This window comes from Euphorbia lathyris, chromosome 3, assembly GCF_963576675.1.
Source record: "Euphorbia lathyris chromosome 3, ddEupLath1.1, whole genome shotgun sequence".
Lineage (NCBI taxonomy): Eukaryota > Viridiplantae > Streptophyta > Magnoliopsida > Malpighiales > Euphorbiaceae > Euphorbia > Euphorbia lathyris.
The window spans coordinates 7,757,082-7,771,918 of NC_088912.1; the positions used below are offsets into that span (position 1 = coordinate 7,757,082).

The following is a 14,837-nucleotide window of genomic DNA, read 5'->3' on the forward strand; positions in this document are numbered from 1 at the left end:
TCCGAATATTAACTATTTTGTATTGATACATGTGTTTTTTTAATATTCCAATGATTATTCCCCAATAGTGACATGAGAGAGAATTTTTTTTAGTTAACCAATATATTTCTTAATTTGTGTGAAATATCCTAGAATGACTTATATAATGGAACAGTCTTGATCACATGCACCTTAATGAGCAAGTAAAATTTGTTCATTCACCATTAAATCTAGGCTTGTTAGAATCTTAAGGTGGAGATTCAAAGCATCCTGAAACTTAGATTTAATAAGCTTATATCTAACGATGAATGGACAAATTCACTTACTCATTAAGGTGCATGTGAAAATTCCTATATAATGAAAAGAGAGAGTACTATTTTTCTAAAAAAAAAAAATACAATTTATTTATTTTTGATAAAAATTTATTTATTTTATTATTATTGATTGAGAGAGAAAGAGAGCGAAAAGATGAAAAACAATATACAAAATTAACGTCCGATTATTATTTTTTATTTAACTCTTACAAGCTAGTACTCTCTTCCCTCCACATCTTATATCCGAACCATTTCCCTCCTTCCTCCTCCTTCTTCTTCCCTCGTTTTCAGCTCTCTTTCTCTCTCCCGCTTTTTTTAATTTTTCCCCACTTTCTCTTCCAACAATCTCAACAACAGATCTCTCCTCCAATCCCTCTTCCATCCCACGATTCAATTTTCTCCCCAATTTCTCTTCACTTCACCTTACTCTCTAGATCCTCTTTTCCCTCCAAAAACCCTTAATTCAACATTCAATTTCGATCTTCCTGCTTCTTTAACTTCATGTCGAATTCTCAACAACCGCCCATCCCTCCTCCACCGCATCCCCAGTCCCAACATAATTCCTTTAAACGTCAGCTTCCTTTCTCCTCCATGAAGCCGCCGTTCTTTGCTCCCGGTGATTATCATCGGTTTTCTACTGATTCCCGCCGACTCACCGATCATGAAGTTGAGGCTATTGTTGTTAAACCCCCCGTGAGTGTTTCTGTTTACTTTTTTTGTTTGTTTAATTATGTGTGTCTTTATGTGTTTTAATTTGGGTTTGGGGTTTTGTTTTCCCCCTCATTTTGCGGAGATCTACTTGGTGTGTGATTTTGGTTTGTTTTTTTCAATTTATTCTCGCTGAATTATGTTTTTTTGTGCTGAATTTTGGTGAAATTTTACTTTTTTTTTTTTGTTTGTCATGTTCTTGTGTTGTTTTATAGAGAGAGATTTAGTTGGTGGGTTTCATGAATTGTGTTATGCTCTGTACTTCTTAAGCTTCTTTAAGCTGAAATCTGTCTTTCACCTTACTACGGGGTCAGCTCTTATCATTTCATTTGATTCATTAGTGAAATTTTTTGTGCTTATTGCTTTTAAATTGCCTCGGTTTTTGTATGATTTTTTATGTTCATAGTTATCGGTCAAACAAGCAAAGATGTAAAGCTAAACAATGGGATTACATTATCTTTGATTACTTAAGGGAATTGAGGTCCTGTTTGTATGAAAATGTTAATGTTGTAACGCGGAGTCTGAATCTATTGAAACCAAAGTATCCCTAATAATAACAGGCAAGCACTGTACTTGATGTTGAAGTTTTAAACAGGGTAGGGAACTCCATCCTTTTTTAAACAAATAGTATTTAGATGTTACTTCCTAATCTTAGTTCATTTGAATTTTGTGAAGTTAAATTTTTAAACTTGGTTATGAAATGAGAGAAGTTGTGACAGCTTGCCTGCATTGTTTTATTTTTCAGCAATTGTGTCGTGACTATTAATTGATGCTTGTTCTCATTGCCTATTGTACAAAAAGGAGTTTATAAATTTACTTCATCACAGGAATTTACACCCTTAGATGGCCTGCTCAGGAATTTCAACTACTAGAAATGAATGAACAACAACAATATGTAATAGCATAAGTAAACAGTGTGGCGTTTTGCTTGTTTTTCCAGGCTTAGCAAATAATCATGGATGTTTCTGTGATGTGGAAATATTGCAGAAATGGCATGTGAGTCTTATGCTGCAATTGTGTCAAAACTGTCAATTAATGTTTTCTCCACCTTATTGTGTCATGTTCTCTTCTATAAATTTCTTTCCCTTTCTATGGTGATGTTTTAAAGGAATATAAGGCCGATGCCTTGAAATTTACATACTAAAATTATTTGAAGCTAAGGCAATATTAAGATGACTTGTTGTTTAACCTTTATAGAGGAAATATCTTTTATTCGTAGGTTGGAAGCTAGTGCGTTGAGAATATTTCACAGAATGTAAATCAATCAACCATTTATTAGATGGTGTTTTACCAATTATGTTTGGCAAAATGTTTATGAATATGAGGATAAAAGTTTGAGATAAAGTCGGGATTTTTGTCTTAAGTTGCCTGCATACATGCATCTGCTCTTCCTATCTGACTTGCATATTTAAAATCTCTTATCTATTAATTTTTATGATTTGCACTTAAGTTGAGGGTACACCATGCAGTATTCTTTCAATTTCCACTTCCCTTTCTAAGTTTTAGTTGGCCAGCAGAGTCAGCTGTTAAAGTTGTGCAAGAGATGCCTAGCACATTACCTCAGTCACAAAGAAGGTCAAGAGTTCAACTGTTCAGTGCTTGTTGGTAGCACAATATGATATGGCCCTTTCTCTATTTCGGAATGTCATGCAAGTTTGTTAACAACTGGCAGGTGCTGTACTGTGCCTAGAACACTTTTGAGAGGTGGGAATGTTGGGTGCTGGTGACAGATTGTCTATACTGCTACTTCTTGTTTTGTTTAGAAGTGAGTGATTGTATTTGTAGGTAGATCTCTTAGTGGTTATATGGTTATATCTGCTCTTTTGGTAAGGTTGTTGCTTAGGTAAAAGCAATAATTGGTATCTCGGAATGTATGCGATACAGAAAATAGTAGATATATGACATATGTAGGCAGTATTTCCCAGTTCTATTGTTGGGTTCGGGTTGATGATATTTTCTTCTTCTTCTTCTTCTTCTTTTTCCTGTCAAGAAATTTTTCCTTTCCAAATTTTGCTGCTATGCCTATGCCTCATTCACTATGATGTTGTAAACTTTTGATGCTTTGACTTCTGAAGCATCTGGCCGTTTGGATTCTCTAAAAACGCTTTTGGTGCACTACGGTTGCTACCAGCTGAAAGGAGAATTCTATTTGCAAGGACATTCTAGTTGTTTTAGCATGAATATATTTCATCTTTCCATTGTATGTGCACTAATCTTTCAGAGGCATATATTCATACAAAAGTTCACGATGTAACTTATCTCATCAAAATGGAAGTGCTCAAGATATTAACTGTTGAATTTAGCTTATGAGTAGCCTAGCTATTTTCATAAGCCCAAACGCAACACGCGCACAGATATATACATATTAGTTGAGATCACTTTGGCATTCTTTACAAGGGCTGGTTGTCTAACATGTATGCACATATATTTCCAGTCAATATGTGTTCATTAAGTTTCTTACATAATTTGTACATGATACTAATTACGTTTAAAACTAAACTGTGTCCATCAGCCACTAAAGCGAAAGAGTGATGTAGCAGATCGTGAAGCTGAGTCTAGCGAGTGGAGCACGGGTCTTGGATTCGTCGAAGTAGTTAGTAGTCCTCTCCAGACACCTGTTTCTGGGAAAGGGGGAAAGGTTCCCAAAACATCAAGGGCTTCGAAGAGCAATAAACTTCAAAATGCTGCTATTAATGTTGGTGAGTATGAGATGAATATAATTAGTAAAAGTTCTGCAGTGATTCCCTGTTCTGATTGTCAAGTGCTTTAGCAGTTGAAGGTGAGGTCAATGCGGACCAACTACTTGACTGATCTTTAGATTTGTTTCTGATTGTGAAACCTTTTGTCTTTCTTCCTTCCACTGGCTCTATGGAGGCTAGAGGAAATGAAAGTAAACATAAGTAATGAGAAGATGAGTTTTGTTGGTTTACAGGTTCTCCTGGAAATAATCTCACTCCAACTGGTCCCTGTCGTTATGATAGCTCCCTTGGTAAGCTTTCATTTCAAGCCTTTGGATTGATTTATATAGTTTGTGGTAGCGCTATGAGCTGTATTTCAAAAAATTTCAATATAGAAACTATACATTATATATGTAGTAAAATAATCTGATTTGGATTCAGGTCTGTTGACAAAAAAGTTCATCAATTTGATCAAACATGCAGAAGATGGTATTCTTGATCTTAATAAAGCTGCTGACACTTTGGAGGTTATAATTAGTTATTCCCATCAAATTTATTCAAGTTGTAACAACATTGCATTTGAAAATTTACTGCTTCTTCAGGTGCAAAAGCGGCGGATATACGACATAACAAATGTTCTAGAAGGAATTGGTCTCATAGAAAAGAAGCTCAAGAACAGAATTCAATGGAAGTATGGATGTACTTCAATATTTCTCCTCATTTTTCATTTTCTTTTACATTTGATATAACTGTCTAGAAGCATATAACCAAGTTACAAGAATTTATTTATTAATTTCACATGATATATGTCACTAAGAGTTGATTGATATCAGGGGACTTGATGTCTCAAGACCAGGTGAACCAGATGAAAATGTTGGTAGTTTGCAGGTACTAGACTTCTTGATATGTGTGCTTTTGGATAATTTGGTATTCTGAACTCTGATATATTTTGTTTGTGTCATTTTCTTCTATTTTTTTCCATCTATCTTTAATTTTTTGCAATTGAAATGTTCCTTGGACAACTTGCGGGCCTTGTCCATTGTAATTTGAGAAAGAAAAGGATTTCTTCTATGGAAAGCCAATGCTTTCTATTTAATAAAATGACTAGCATATAAGTCTTGATGCCAACCATCTGGGATTGGCGGTAGAAAATGTCCTCATCCTACTTTTTTGCATCCATCTCTGATCATATGCCATGGTGTCGCTGTGAGTTTTTAGATGTGAATGAAGCATTCTTAGCTTGCTTTAGTTAATTTTGCATCGCAATGCATCCCACGTTCTAAATGTTAGGCCATTTACCATTCATGCTTTATTGAGAACTTGAATAACAAAAAGCTTCACTGAGTTATATGATATGAATCAATAACCTTTCTTTTGTTGTTGTTGCAGGCAGAAGTTGAAAACCTTAACATTGAGGAACGCAGATTAGATGAACAGACAAGGTTCAAGAAACATTTCTCCTTATTTTGGTTATCTTTTGTGTAACCGAGTTTTCTTTTCTTCCTTCTTTTGGGTGCTTATGTTTCTTATAATTGCAGAGAAATGCAGGAAAGGTTAAGGGACCTCAGTGAAGATGAGAATAATCAAAAGTAAAACTTTCTTCTTGTTTTGATCAAATTTTATTTACTTAGATGATGTTAATTATTTTAATTCAGGGGATGTGTTTTTACCAATTTAGGTGGCTTTTTGTCACTGAGGAGGACATCAAGAGCTTACCCTGCTTCCACGTAGGTTCTTTTATTCGCCTCAATTTCTATAAGCGCTTGTTGCTTCGATAATTTGATTCATTTTGTGGTACAGTACCTACTTTACTTAATCAAGTGTATATACTTTTCACAGAATGAGACCTTGATAGCAATTAAAGCTCCACATGGCACCACTCTGGAAGTCCCAGATCCTGATGAGGTAATCCCGTAGTAATAGATCGATGAAGAAGTTCATATTATAGTCGTGTATACATATTTCGTCACAAGCTTTCCTTCTGCAGCAGGCTGTTGATTGTCCCCAAAGGAGATACAGAATAGTCCTCAGAAGTACAATGGGTCCTATAGATGTCTATCTTGTTAGGTACTTTTGCTTCTGATCTCTATTCTATCTAGCTGACTGGATTCACATTCATTCGTTTGCTCTTTTTTCTTTTTCCGTTTTAAGAAGTTAGCTAAATTCCTGATGCTTCTCTCTCCCTGATTGTTTGTTTAGTCAATTTGAGGAGAAATTTGAGGAGATTAATGGTGTCGAGCCATCTTCAGATTATCCATCAAGTTCAGACTTTAATGAAAATCTAGCAACTACAGTTGTCCCCGGGGAAAGTAGCGGAAAGGAACTCGAAATACAAGGGCAAGATGATCAAAGAATGTCCTCAGATCTTAACAACACGCAAGACTTCGTAAGTGGGATCATGAAAATTGTTCCCTCAGAAGTTGATGTAAGTTTGTTCTACTATCTACTATCGTTGCTTTCATTGATGCACACTGTCAATTTTTTTTACTTATATGCTTGCTGGACAAATCAAGAAATCTTAAAAGAAAGTTGCGCATTTCGGCAGTCTTAATCTGTCGTAAGGATCATGTGGGTGTAAAACGGTTGGAAATTGTATCACGCAATTGATATTAATTGGCTCGACAACGCCTATTTCCGCCTTGAACACAATGGGTTTATGATTCACTTGGGAATAATGAAGTGTTACACTTTTGGACTTGAAATTTATAATCATGTTTCTTTTCAGAGTGACGCGGATTATTGGCTATTATCGGATGCCGGTGTTAGCATCACGGATATGTGGCCTACTGAGCGTATCCTTGCTAAAATGCTGCATTGCGGATGGTTAATTTGTCATATTTTTTCTTGTATGAACATATTTTCGGCATTAAATTTTGATTTCCCTGACTCAAAAATATAGCTGTGGTCGAGTGGAATGAATTCGATGCGCTTAATGTTGATTATGGCATTGCAAACGCCAGCACGCTTCGACCCCAAACTCCGCCATCCAATCCAACACATGTACCTTCTAATAATGGCAACACTGCAGCAGGATGAAATAAGAGTTTCAATGAACAGGGGCTTGTTTTTGAATCTTTGACGAAGAATCTATGTCTGCGTTGTGCATTGTGCATCTCTCATTGGTAAGTATTGGGAGGTCGGATTGGTGGTTCCCGGGAGTTGCATCATAAACGAAATGTTCCCCCAAGTCTTCAGGAACTAAGGAACAGGCGGTGGCTCGTGCATTGTACAGTAGAAGTCAGCCAGCCGGAGCGACGAAATAAGGCCACTTATTAATTGTAGAGGTATCCCTTTGTTTGTATATTGTTACAATAGAGCATTTTGATTATGTCCAAAATCATGTAAAATATGATAAACAATGATGGAGCAGATGTCAAATATTTGATCTGACTATAGCTGGAAATGAATCAATTTATTATATTAAGCATCGCTTCTCTTTCTCGTTGTCATTAACTGCATGTTGTATCGAAATTGCAAAAACTGCGGTTTCGATCTTTTTCAATAAAATTCATCATTTCGGGATGAATTTACTAAGATGTTTTCAGTTATCCGCTTCGTTTTTGGCTGTCCAACATTTACCAATAGTTCAATAGGAAAGGAAGAACTCATTGAGCTAGAGATTACCTATATCTACTCAATGCATTAATCTCGGTAGCTATGCCGCGTGTTGTTTTTTGTATGGGGTCTAGAGGACTGACTAAGGTGGTTTGACCATGTAAGACGAAGAGCGTTTGATGCGCCGGTTAGGAGGACTGAAGAGTGGCAAAGGGATGTAATGGTGACGGGTAGGGGAAGATCTAAGTAAACTTGGAAGAGGGTAACCGAGAGTGATATGAGTTTATTGGGGATTGAGGAAAATATGATAGTGGATAGGAGGGAGTGGAGAGAGAGAATTTATGTCGCCTACACGACTTGATTTCACGGTTTTATATGATGGTTCATGTTAGCCGACCCCGAATCATTTCGGGACTAAAGCTTTGTTGCTGTTGTTGTTGTCTAGAGGACCCGGTGCCCCCAATTTTCCCCGCAGCCTATGACATTGTGATAGATAATTCTATAGGGAAATAACGGACTATCCGAAACTAGAGAATAGAAAGGAATACACCAATCGACACCAAAATTGCGAAATGTTTACGTATTTAGTTGGTTGCAAAATTACATATATCACATAGCTAAAAAGAGAAAAAAATATGAACTAGTTGTCTTTAACTTTCTTTCCAATCCAACTGGCAACAATAGGGGTTAGGGCTACAGTAGGAGGAAACCTTATGGGAGATGCAGCTTTGTGTGCAGCATATGCTAATGCAAAGGTCCCAACTTTCTCCCCAGTTGCATCTGCTGATATTCCCACCTGAAACAATAGTAGATGGTTGGTTACAAAAGCGGACATAAAAATTAGTTAATTTGTTGATATTATGCAAAATAGTATCAGTATATGTATCCTAATCCTAAGGTAACAAGGATGTCCGGAGTAAAAAGAGCCGTCAGATTAAACTAAACAAGAACATCCGCATTCCTCATGTGCGTGGACCAATGAGAGAGCATGCGAATCCGACTCAGATCACGTCCCAAATCAGGTATAACATAACTTACCTAAATTAGGTTCAAACTGTTTTTCCGAAGAATCTAAGGACAACGATATTCACTAAATATGTCAAAAACCTTACAATCAAGGTAGCTTAGTACTCCATTTGATAGTTTGCTAAGCATCGGAGTAAGGTTGTCTGTCAACGGTCCTGTCCTAATCATTTTTTTGTCTTATGTCACCGGACAAATGATCTCAATCACCAGAGTACTACCTTACAAAATCTCTCGTATCAAATTAGTATGGGAGTTCGCCTCCTCATACCTGAAATATTCCTAAGATGTATGGAGATGCGTATGTTGAGATGGATATGTGGTCATACGAGAAAGTATCAGGTGAGTAATGAAATAATCAGGACAAAAGTAGGGGTTACATCTATTAAGAATAAAATGAGGGAAAACCGACTAAGGTGATTTGACCATGTAAAATGAAGAGCGCTTGATACGCTGGTTAGGAGGACTGAAGAGTGGCAAAGGGACGTAGGGGTGAGAGAATTTGTGTCGCTGACACTTGATTTTGATTTTACGATTTTATATGATGGTTCATGTTAGCCGATCCCGAATCATTTCGGGACTAAGACTTTGTTGTTGTTGTATATTCTTTCTCAGCGAATGGGTATGGTCACTGTTTTGCTCGGTGGAGCAGGCGGTGGAACTCCGGTTCATTTCACTTTACTAAAGTTGAGTGATATATATATCGGAGTAAGGCGTCTGTCAACGGCCTCATTCTGAGCATCTCGGCCTCATCCTGAACATCTTTCTGTTTTATTTCAGTCACCGGCAAAATTATCTCAGTGTTTTGTCTGGTGGAACAGGCGGTGGAACTCGTCCATTTGAGTGATTTATAAGTCCGATTTTTAAAATAATGTTAATAAGACCAAAATTGAACTGTAGCGACTGTAATTTACCCATAAATAATTGAATAAATACACAAACCTTTTGCAGCAGAGCTTGAACATCTACACCAGCATTAATGAGTGCATAACAAAGAGAGAAGGAGATCAAGGACAGAGTAATTGAAGTAGCCAGGTATGCTCCACCATATTTTGTTAGAAGTTCTTTGGCTTGGTCTCCCTTAGATTTCTTCTTCTTCTCCCCATCTCCATCTTCATCTTCATCCTCCTCCTTTGAGCTGAATATCTTCAATTTTCAAATTCAATTAATTCTAATTCGGATAAAATTGAGTTAAGAACAGTTTAAAATTCAATTGGATTTGGATAGATGAAGAATACCTTCCAGAGACCAGCTTCCAGACCATACTTGTTAGTAATTTCTTCAGCAGATTGGGGATTTGTTTGATCTGTTTTCTCCTTGATAGCTCTGATTCTGAAGCTTCTAAAACTGGAATGTTGAGGTCGATGTGAATTTCTCTGACTGATAAAAGAAGAAGAGGAAAAGCAACAAGATACTTGCAGAGCTGCTGCTGCTGCTGCTGCTGCGGCCATTGCTGAACCTTCAATCTCTCTATCTAACTACTCCAAAAATACATACCCTGAATTGAATTTGGGAGCTGTTAAATTTTTAACCGACTTATTTGGAAATTTGCAAGAGAAGAAACAAAGATTTTTTCTGTATAAATCACAACACAAATTAGTTCTAGGACATTATTACCCTTCACAATTTCTCATTTTGCCATTTTTTAGAGAGGTCATGTATGATGTGTGGCTAGAAATTGAATGAACTTTAAGGGCATTTTGGTCATTTCAGTACATTTAGAAACTCATGGTGAAGAGAAGGCCAAGTTGTAACACACCCCATCCAAGTAAGAGGGGGATTTAGTTTTTGGTTTCTTGGACATTGTTTAACATTTAGGCCAGATTTTTGTATTAGACACGTTCATGGCCGGCCGGTCCTATGATTTAATCGGATTTTATATTAAATTATTTTATCCAATTTCGTTAAAATTGTATTATATTTACATCGGGTCAGATCAGGTTGTAATGAAAAATAAAATATTTTCCGATGTTTAGTTACAATATCGGACAATGAAAAGAAATAGTGGATGCCTATAATTTTTTAAAGGGCAAAGGAATATAGTAGAATTTCAAAGGATAAAATATTTTATTCACTTTTTCATATAATTTTTTTTTGTTGACTAACCTAAAATTTTCAATTGACTTATTTTTCTAAACAATTAAACACAAAAAAAAAGCAGAATATTTTTTCATGCAAACAAACGGGGCTTTACGCAAAGGTGATTTACATTTTCAGACGGTTAGTGAGTAGGACGTTTCATGGACTGGTCTATTTATATAAGAGGATGTTTGTTTACTCTGTTTTCTACACTTGTTTGTCTTTTTACATTAAAAAGAAGAGCTTTAGGTGCTCGGTTAATGAACTACTGTTTGCTTTTTATAGATGAAAAATAGATTTTTCTAAGAGTAGAGAATTCCTACTTTTCCAACAACAAAAAACAATGCGCCCACCCACGATCCATCCAACATTCCAGAACCGGCCCAACAAGAATGAGGCCCATCAAACCAAGTACACGACAACAAAGTTCAAATCTCTATAAATAAATTGATCTCAACATTGGTTCATGGACCGATATATATATATATATATATATATAATTATGTTTCTCTACTCGTATTATCTCTAAACTATTGACTGACTTGACCGTTAGATTGTCCACAGGACCTAGTCCTGGTGCAGGAGGTGATCCAGAAGAGGAAATAAATCCATCCGAAAATCCCACATCCTTATTATTTGGTGTGGTGAGCATGGCGTAACAAATGACTTCCATCATCATTTCTTAAATTAATTTTCTACCACTAAAACCATCTTTGATACCATGATGGACAAGCAGTCAACTCCTACGCCGATCAAAGAAATGACGAACCCTTTGATCTCGACATCTAGCAGAGGTCAAACTCAGCCCAAGGACCACAGAACCTGGACCTTTTACTTACAGAGGTTGATTCTGATGAAGAAGCTATCGCACCCTCTAGGCACCTTCTGAACATGATCAGGAGTTTTTAGACAACTCAAGTCATCCAGACGACGGCCCAAATGAGAATCATCAACTAGCAGCAGACCTTACAGGAGGAGAATAAGAAGATTTGTGAGTTCCTAAAAGCCCAAGAAACCGCACAATAGCAACCTTCTGCATCAAATTATTCACCACCAGCCGTGGAAATCCTAGTGTCAATCCTCGAAGCAACCCCCATCGCAGCGCAAGCCATCCAGTGCCTTTTGACGATCCCTTAGCCCACGATTCAAGGTCCCCCAAGCGCACAGTCAACCATAATTTCGGCCCAAACTATCTTTGCCTCGAGAGATGTTGAGGAACTTTTGGAATCCAAAATCCAAAGGTTCTTTGATGAACGAGCCTTTTGCGGAGTAATGAGGGAATGCCACATCAACCAAAACCCCCTATAGTCCATCGAATCATTGATACCCATTTTCATAGGGATTGGAAAACCGCCAAAATGTCCACCCCCTAGATGGAGAATGACTACTATGGTGGGATAATGCCTTTGAAGGCAGAGCTTGGGAGGTGACAAGAGTAGGAATGCATTTGGCAAGCTTGCCAAGTTTTTACCAAATTTTCAGCATCTTCATTAATGGAGGGCTAGTAAAGCACCTAGAGTCGGGCTTTCCTGGCGATAGAACAGGCACTTTGGTGTAAACCACAGACCCCTTGGTGAATCTCCTTAAGGTAGTGATCAACCTCCTCTTTTGATATGCATTTGAGCTAAGGGAGGATGATTGTCTTCCTGTAAATGGTGTTATTTGAGAAAGCATATCACAAGGATCGCCGAACCACGAGGGTGGCCTCCGTTTTGCATGTAGGTAAAGTATCCTCGATTAGATATTTGATGATTGGACTCCTCCATCCTCACAAGGTTGCATCTTGTGAATCAATCTGAAAAATGGACACCTCATGAATGACTGGAGCGGAAGAGATTTGGACGAGGACATCAGGACAATTTGTATGCTCGTCTGCTGCATCGATTGCGTCAGCCTCTTCGTTTTCTTCTCTAAGGATTAGGACGATGGAGAAATCGATACTTTGTCTTTGAGAGATTGAATCAAGCATTTAACTTTGGATAGGTATTGGGCCATTACAACGTCTTTGGTTTTGTATGGTCCGTTGATGTAGTAGACCACTAACTCGGAGTCACTGTAAATAGTTAAGTATCCGTTGACCAGCAGCTTAGCCAAACGGAGGTCAGCTATGGCTGCTTCATATTCTGCTTGATTGTTGGTGCTGGGAAATGTTAAGCGGACGACATAGCTAAGGTGAAAACCATATAGCCCTTGAATGGTGATGCCAACACCTGCCAGATTTGGAGCACTAGACCCATCATCGTTCATTCTCCACTCTTCCCTTATGGCGATCGCGGGGCTCTAGATTCGGTTATTGTCCTGCTAGTGAATTATAAGATGAAGTCAGCTAGTACTTGAGCTTTTGTGGTGGTTGTTGCTTTTAGTTGGACATCGAACTGAGAGAATTGAATTGACGAGTTGGTGATTCTACCCAGTGACTGTGGATATGTCAATAAATATGACTTGAAAATTTCATCTAAAAATATCAAAGTTATATAAATTTATTATGAATATATCAATAAATATATCACTTGATTTTCAGAAAAAAAAAGGAAAAAAATGGGTGCTTATTTGATAAAAGTAAGATAAATCATGGACTTTATGATAATATCATTAAATGAATTTATTTTAATAATAAAATACAAAAAATCATCTCCACTAATTATAAAATTAGTGTGAAACATAATGTTAGATGTAATTTTTTCTATATAAAATGCATATATATTTTTTTTTTAAATAATGCCAAGTTTTATTAACTTACATCAGATGAAAGAATATTGTTAAGAAATGGTGGTGGACATGCCCACACACTCCGAACAGATACAAAATTGACCGCTTTTACTAGAGAATCGAATTCGCTGAACGCTTAATAAAAGTGATAGAGCACAGCTCTAAATATCGTAATAAATAAATACAATCAGAAATAATGTCAACTAAATGCGAAGGACCTTCTAAACTCATTTAAATTGCCGTGACTATGACGAGACAATCCGACTGAATTTGAATTTTCTCACTGGGGCGATGCATCTTAATCCAACTTAAAACTTCTTTGATAGTTATGGTCTCGACTAGCTGGGAGCTGAGATTTTTTTGAAAAGCTCCCATCCTAGCTAGAATGCATTCTCCAGAGTGATTACTTGATGATGTTATAGATGGAAAAAGAACTTTTGATGCAAGAATTGAAAAGAAAAGAAGAAATGATGAAGCATTTGGACTCGAAGGCCCGCATATTTAGGCCCACTAGCAGAGCTCAACCAGCTCTCGCTCTCGCACACACACCCAGGACTGGCGATTACATCCTCACTCAGACGAAGAGCAATAAGGACATTGCATCACTCCATGGGCTAAGTCTATATACTCCCTCTGTTTCAAAACAGATGCATTTTAAGGTTATGATACAAGAAATAAGAAATGCAATTAATTTTAACTAAAAGACTTTGTTATCTTTATATTAATTGCATCCACTAATTAATGTGTAGGGATTGAATGAAAATATTGTGTTATGGAACAAAAAAAAAACATTTACTGTGGAGCGGATGGAGTATATGCAAATAAGGGTTGTTCCGAGTGGTAAGAAGTTGACCTTTTGCATGTCAAGTTTGAGGTTTGATTCTTCAATCCGTCAAAATTTAACCCTACCAATAATAACCTATAAATTCTCATCGAGGTCTGTGGTTTGCCCTGACTTTAAGAGTGAGTAGACCTATATACTCATTACCTAAACGTTTTTGTACTCAAAAGAAAATATATAATAAGGTGCAAAAATGCCCTTATGGTTGACAACAATGAGCAATAATACCCTTTACGTTAAAAATAGTATAGTTAAGAGCCTAACGTTGGTAATAGGGATGGCAACGGGTACTGTACCAGCGGGTATCCGGCACTACCCGACCCTAATGGGACTACATGTACCCTGTATAAAAGGGTATGAGACGGGTATGCGATCAAAACCATTACCCGTTAGGATAATGGGACGGGTATGGGAATACCCATAGGGTATCCGGTACCCATTACCCGTCATAATTTTTTATATATATTAATAAAGATCATTGTTTTTTTTAGATATAAGACGTGAGATTTGAATCTCAACCTTTTGTTTTTCAACCATTGAGTGATACCACTAAGCTAATTTATTCTTATTAATTTAGGTTCAATTTGTTCAATTTTTAGATAGATGATTTATTAAATTTATACTTTGTTAAATTTGTAATACTTTTTGTTTTATTTCTTGATTCTTAACGGGTAAGGGTACCGGCGAATTAAATGGGACGGGTATGGGATGCAAAAAGTATACCCCGTTAGGATAATGAGACGGGTACGAGTAATTAAAAAATAAAAAGATAAGAGTTTAGGATTGACATTACCCACAGTATCCTACCCGTTGTCATCCCTAGTTGATAATGTGTTCAATTTTAGACAACACTAACTAACAGATCTATACACAATTAATTTTATGTTTTCTTCATCTACGTGTCCTCCATCTCATCAAAGTTCATCTTCATCACTTTCGTCTCAATCAAAA

At 36.9% G+C, this 14,837-nt stretch overlaps 2 protein-coding genes across 3 annotated transcripts; one reads left to right on the top strand and one right to left on the bottom strand.

Moving 5' to 3' along the window:
* Nucleotides 1-515: 515 nt before the first annotated feature.
* On the top strand, nucleotides 516-7,099 carry LOC136223694 (transcription factor E2FB). 2 transcript variants are annotated; one of them, XM_066011823.1, is made up of 14 exons: nucleotides 516-986; nucleotides 3,514-3,700; nucleotides 3,934-3,990; nucleotides 4,121-4,206; nucleotides 4,282-4,370; nucleotides 4,513-4,567; nucleotides 5,069-5,121; nucleotides 5,218-5,268; nucleotides 5,358-5,406; nucleotides 5,519-5,584; nucleotides 5,667-5,746; nucleotides 5,879-6,104; nucleotides 6,405-6,471; nucleotides 6,579-7,099. In XM_066011823.1, exons 1-14 carry the CDS (start codon nucleotides 795-797, stop codon nucleotides 6,713-6,715), a joined length of 1,395 nt encoding a protein of 464 aa, XP_065867895.1. In that variant the 5' UTR covers nucleotides 516-794; the 3' UTR covers nucleotides 6,716-7,099. The 2 variants fall into 2 exon arrangements, with proteins under 2 accessions (XP_065867895.1, XP_065867896.1); XM_066011824.1 differs by having other exon boundaries at nucleotides 5,670-5,746.
* Nucleotides 7,100-7,789: 690 nt separating this feature from the next.
* Nucleotides 7,790-9,822, bottom strand: LOC136221773 (uncharacterized). The gene is made up of 3 exons (XM_066009204.1): nucleotides 9,496-9,822; nucleotides 9,200-9,403; nucleotides 7,790-8,030 (listed from the first exon to the last, which is right to left on the bottom strand). Exons 1-3 carry the CDS (start codon nucleotides 9,706-9,708, stop codon nucleotides 7,875-7,877), a joined length of 573 nt encoding a protein of 190 aa, XP_065865276.1. The 5' UTR covers nucleotides 9,709-9,822; the 3' UTR covers nucleotides 7,790-7,874.
* Nucleotides 9,823-14,837: the final 5,015 nt, after the last annotated feature.

Bases quoted from the DNA above. Each gene is read 5' to 3' on its own strand.
- LOC136221773 (XM_066009204.1), bottom strand. From the start codon at position 9,708: ATGGCCGCAGCAGCAGCAGCAGCAGCAGCTCTGCAAGTATCTTGTTGC. The intron at 9,404-9,495 runs GTATTCTTCATC...TGAAAATTGAAG, and splicing joins TGGAAGCTGGTCTCTGGAAG to ATATTCAGCTCAAAGGAGGA. The intron at 8,031-9,199 runs GTTTGTGTATTT...CTATTGTTTCAG, and splicing joins TTCAAGCTCTGCTGCAAAAG to GTGGGAATATCAGCAGATGC.
- LOC136223694 (XM_066011823.1), top strand. From the start codon at position 795: ATGTCGAATTCTCAACAACCGCCCATCCCTCCTCCACCGCATCCCCAG. The intron at 3,701-3,933 runs GTGAGTATGAGA...GTTGGTTTACAG, and splicing joins AAATGCTGCTATTAATGTTG to GTTCTCCTGGAAATAATCTC. The intron at 6,105-6,404 runs GTAAGTTTGTTC...GTTTCTTTTCAG, and splicing joins TTGTTCCCTCAGAAGTTGAT to AGTGACGCGGATTATTGGCT.